This window comes from Habropoda laboriosa, unplaced genomic scaffold (genome assembly GCF_001263275.1).
Source record: "Habropoda laboriosa isolate 0110345459 unplaced genomic scaffold, ASM126327v1 scaffold1329, whole genome shotgun sequence".
In the NCBI taxonomy this organism is placed as follows: Eukaryota; Metazoa; Arthropoda; class Insecta; order Hymenoptera; family Apidae; genus Habropoda; species Habropoda laboriosa.
This window is the reverse complement of record NW_017101431.1, coordinates 687,029-692,473: the sequence shown is the minus strand read 5'-3', so window position 1 is coordinate 692,473 and position 5,445 is coordinate 687,029. Positions and strand designations below refer to the sequence as shown.

Genomic DNA, 5,445 nt, shown 5'->3' with positions numbered 1-5,445 from the left:
TGGTTCCAACATACTAAACTGTATATATATATATATATATGCATTGTCAGAAATAATTTTTTGAATCATGTATGTATATTTTGCTTGATACAGTGTCAGATACGGAGATTAAATTTTACATAACTCATTTTACACAAGAGAAATTCTTGTATAATAGTACAAGATCTGAGACTTTATTATCATTTATGACTTCAAAAGTATTTTGCTAATTAGTTGTGTGTCTGTATCTGTTACATTGTGTTGGATTTTGTTTGATGATAATTTTTAATCTTGTATGGAGAGCTTTGATTTAACTAAGAAGAGTCATAAATTGTTACTGAAACAGTTAATGGAACAATTAAGCCGTATGTTTATTATATTTCCTGTGATTTTTCGGGATGTTGTAATAATTCCTTTCGTGCTAGATTTTAACGCTCTATTTCTAAAATAGTGTATGTAAATCTAAAGCTCTTAATTTTAACTGTTTTACATACCTAATTATTATTTTACATACTTTAATCAGTTATTTATTTTACTTACCAAAGAAAATAATATTTAGTAAATGTTAACCTACATTGCCGTGGTATGACGTTCCTTTCATCATACTGTATCTATGTATTTACATACAGATATTTCAATTATCACTACATCGATCATAAATTAGGTATTAATATAATTGTTGCTGAGTAATGTTGTTGTTATTTATACACATAGTTCAAGAATAGTAAATTATAAGAATTTCAATACAGTTGTATTAAATACTTAGAATTGCCTTGAGATAACAATATTAGAAATGCGTTAATAATAATCAATATTAAAATCAATATCTTCTGATGAGTTAAACGGAAAGTTTTCATAAGGAAAATAAATTAATAAATAAATAATACTATTTAAAAATTGCATGCAATATACAAGTTGCTCTGCAACTAGTGGTAGAAATTTTAAAGGATGATTCTACAAATTAAAATAATACTGAATTCAAGAATAATAAAATTGCTTTTGAGACTTAGTTTTTTAGTTATAAACACTTAAAAAATTGACTAAAATATTTCTGAGACTCGACGAACCTTCATACATCAGCTGGTATAGAGCATATTGAGAGACGAAGGTACCATCACTACCAAAAACAATGATATACGACTAATAACATACTTCAAAACAAGTAAGGTCATCAGTGTGTCGTTGTTTCCGGTGATGATGGTACCCCCGACTTCTGATCTGCCCTGCACCGGCTGGTATGTGGAAGTTCGTCGTGCCTCAGGAATAGTTTAGTTAATTTTTTAACTGCTCATAATTACAAAACGAAGTCTCAAAAGCAATTTCGGTATTATTTCGGCTTATAGACTCACCCCTTCAAATTTCTTCCACCAGTTGTAGAACACCCTGTATGTATTCAAATAATAATACATAGATTCATGAGATCTTTTCTTATTTGGTTCTTGTGAAACAAATTATTTAAAATTAACATGGTCTTTTAAACTTGGGTATTTCTGATTTTATAGTAGTATACATATATGTATATTCATTCATATAATTTAACTATAAATAAACAGAATGAATTTGAGTAATATACAAAAATAAATACTCTAACTTTCCATGCAACTCAATAAAAAACAGTAATGATAATAAATCATTTTTACATTTATATCTTTCTATTAAAAATATTATTTTAACAAATTGAAATAATCATTGTTTTATGAATTGAATTGAAGTACCTTGATTATCAAGTGAGAGGTTTTCATAAAGAGCAAAGTCTTTAATTAGTTTGCTTTTAATACTATCAATTAAAATTTATGCATTCTTGTAGAAATGTTAGAAAAAGATAAACAAAGAATCAGATATATACTTTTATCTTACTTTAATTACTTACATGTTTGAAATGTTATAGGTTTACAAGTGCTGTGGTTTAGGTATTAAAGTTTATAGTTTCATTTTATGCACCATATTTCCTTGAATTATTATTGTGTTGTGTACTTATACATTACATTTTAATGATACCATTTTACAAATTATACTTTATTTATGGTTACTTGTTATATTGAATACCTTGATTTAATACACAATAGTACTTAAATACTGAGCATAAAATGATCCAATGCAATATATTATTTATTTTGTTCAATTTCCATTTTTTAAACATAGGAATAACTCAACATAAAATTCGTATAAAGAATAATTTGTATTATAATTATGTTTGTAATAACTGAAAATGAAGGAATGACATGTTCAATAGTTTTTTCATGTAAATGCTGTATTTAAGAAAAATAATAATACACTTATACATAATTTTAAATACTTTGTATTTAAAAACAATAAAAAATGTAGTATTTAGAAGTGATTTTCATATTTAATATTTATATATTTTTAATCCATATGACACTTTAATAAACACCAAAAATTACTAATTAATGAAATGATAAAATAGAACAGTTTGATTTTAGGAGTTCATAGTTAATAAGAAAAATGTTCACACACTTTATTGTAGCCAGTGCTACTTTTCTTAAAAAGAACATCTAATACTTTTACTCAGTTTTTTAAATTATTTAAAGAAGTTTATGCTACATTTTGGTACATTGAAAACAACCATTTTTTATTAGATAATAAATAATATTTATAATGAGATATAAAACACTTATAGAATCTTTTTTTTTACACAAAAATTCTAAAAGATTGGATATAAATTCTTTGTATTTAATATATGATATTCTGTTTAAGAAAACGAGCACTATTTGTTCTTAGTATATGAAAAATTTATATTATATTCTGACGAAATGTGTTAATTTTACTGAAAAATAAAATTATCAAAATCAACACAAAAAACGTAAATGTTTTCTTTTGTTATATGAATATATCCAGAAATAAAGACATTTTGTTATGTCTGTATTTAAGGTAATGGATGAGAAATCTTACCTTTCTCGTCGGATAACCCGACATTGTCTATTGAAAGGGGATCAGAATGTCTTCACCCGTCGAGTTCATTAAAGTACTATCTTCGCAATTATTAAAAAAAAAGATACACAAGAATAATATATGTATGTATATTTTTATTAAAAATAAGAATATAAAATACATGTTATACTTTTAAGAAAATATTATAATGGTTGTGGATGTGGTTTTTTTTTTACATATTTGCAGTCCAGAGCAATATTTCCATTTATGCGATGTAATTCTACTGTGAAAAGCTGGATCGTTCAGATACCATCCGTTGTTACTTAATACCATTACTGGTGTTCCATTAACGATTGCGTCTTGTTTATAGTTTACTTTCGCATTAAATGTGTCGCCGCTTAATATACATTTTAATATTTCGTAGTCTGTTAGTTCGATAAGTGGTTCGTTTCACATTAATATTTTTCAGTTGACGCATTTTTGTAACAAAAACTGATTGAATTTACTAAAATTACCAATGAAACCGAAATTTATGCAGTAGTGCATAACACTGTCGAAGAAGTAATTTTTACCCGACATAGGTGGTCTAATAAAGTTTGTACAATTTGTTTTTATATTGTTTATTTATAATATTACATAAATCTTTTAGAAATTGATATACAGATAAAAAATCATTATTATAGTGAAATAATAATAATTGATCTAAAGTATATGTTGATAGTTCTAAATCATAATAATAATCACTGAAATTATCAAACGAAGATGCCTTATATAAAATATTTTTCAGACCGAATGATTTAATAAATATGAATAAATCGTATATAGACATGTTATTTATTAATATTTTATGTCTTTGAATACGTACCTGTAGGTATTGAATATTTTCATTGATGTACACGTAGGTGGTATCGATTCATTCTTTTTGATTAAAAATATTGTTTATTAGTATTGCTTGAGTTTAGATTCTTTTTTCTGTCTGGTGTCCCTTCTTCAATGTTATCCTCTTGCATACTTGATCTAATATTGTTTTTACCATATCCGATATTAGGTCTGCTTCCAAATATATTAAAAATTGCTCCTCGTCACCGCATGCTTCCACCACAGATGACGTACAAGATAGATCTATCACCTAATGTATTTTTGTGTCCAACGTTCTGAAATACCGATCGTGTAAAAAATCAGAGGTTTTATCATAGACAAGATATAGACACAAACGAGGTACAGGGACAGACGAGATACAGGATAGACCTTGCATCTTATAAAACTTTTCATCCGGGACTTTGGGGCCGAGAATACTTCATTCTTCAATACTAAAATTTCACAAATTTATCGCAATTAATGAATTATTAACAGTTTCTTCCTCGACCGACTTGACTTAGGGCTTACAAAGCGGAGTTTAGTTGCACGCGGGCCAATAGGAAACGTTTTCTCTCTATCCTTCTCGCACAGTAGTGTGTTCCTTGTCTAATATCTCTGTTTACATTCTGTATTCCTAATAACGAGACATTAGTTAACGTAGCCAAATAGGAAATGGCGTTAGTTTACGTCTGTAAAGTCCTTTATCGGTGCGTCGCATCGAGATTCAAAGAGAATCTCCTGATTGCTACTCATGCGCTCAGGTTGCTCGAGCGTCACGTGGTAATTTAGATTGTGGCGGAAAGTACCGAACAGGCTACGCACACGCAGAGCTACCGCTACATTTGTATGAGAGGACGAGGACGGTATAGTGGGAGACGGCGGTAGGTCATAGTGGGGGTAAGCGCTTTGGCCCACGTCCCACAATTCTGGCATCACTGCCTATGAGGTCAATTAAGTTTAATTATGTTTTGGGTCTTGAATGACGTGAGTGCGCAGTAATTTCCGCCAGTGGTAGTGACAACAAACGACAGTGTACTTAGTGTACGTCGTATTGCTGTTAAAGTTTGTTTCGACTGTTGCAGCATATTAAGTATTATTTATGCCGTAAATGAACGAATCACAGTTATGTGAAACTATAAAATATTTTCAATGCATGAGATAGGAAATAAATTAATGTGAAAGTGTCGACTGTCCACAAAATAACGCACAAACATGGAAATACTAGATCCTAGTGTTTCAAGAGACGATCAGCCTTTGTGCACCAATGATTCTTTGGAAACAGGTTTGCTTTTGCTATTGTATTTTTATGTTTATTTAAGAATTTAATTTTCCTAGGTGCGAAAAATATTTTTTCTTTGACGATTACATTTACTATCGCTTCTCGTGTAGCTTATAAGAGTGCATTGTTTGGAAACAAAGGATTGACAAGGCAACATGAGCAATCCACAATATTGTCAGCTGTCAAAGTTTTCGAATGCGCTATTTTATTTAAACTACATAAATTTGAAACATTTTAAAGTTTTTTTGTAATGATTGTGTTACTTTTAAGAACATACGTTACAATTATGCCACGAATTTTTGTTTATTTATTTATTGTAGTATATGAATGAATTTTATACTATTATATTAAAGGCGAATAATAACACATGTCAAAAAAGAGAAAGAACCAGAAATTATATTACATATTATCAGAAGATGCATCAGGTTAACTGAAAGTAA

General features: G+C 28.6%; 1 protein-coding gene across 1 annotated transcript in view; it reads left to right on the top strand.

The window, feature by feature from the left end:
* The first annotated feature begins 4,742 nt into the window (after nt 1-4,742).
* LOC108578154 (sialin-like) overlaps nt 4,743-5,445 on the top strand; it is a 3,162-nt gene continuing 2,459 nt past the window's right edge. The window contains exon 1 of the mRNA XM_017941430.1: nt 4,743-5,008. Coding sequence (XP_017796919.1) covers nt 4,939-5,008 — 70 coding nt within the window. The 5' untranslated portion in view covers nt 4,743-4,938. The remainder of the gene's footprint in view (nt 5,009-5,445) is intronic.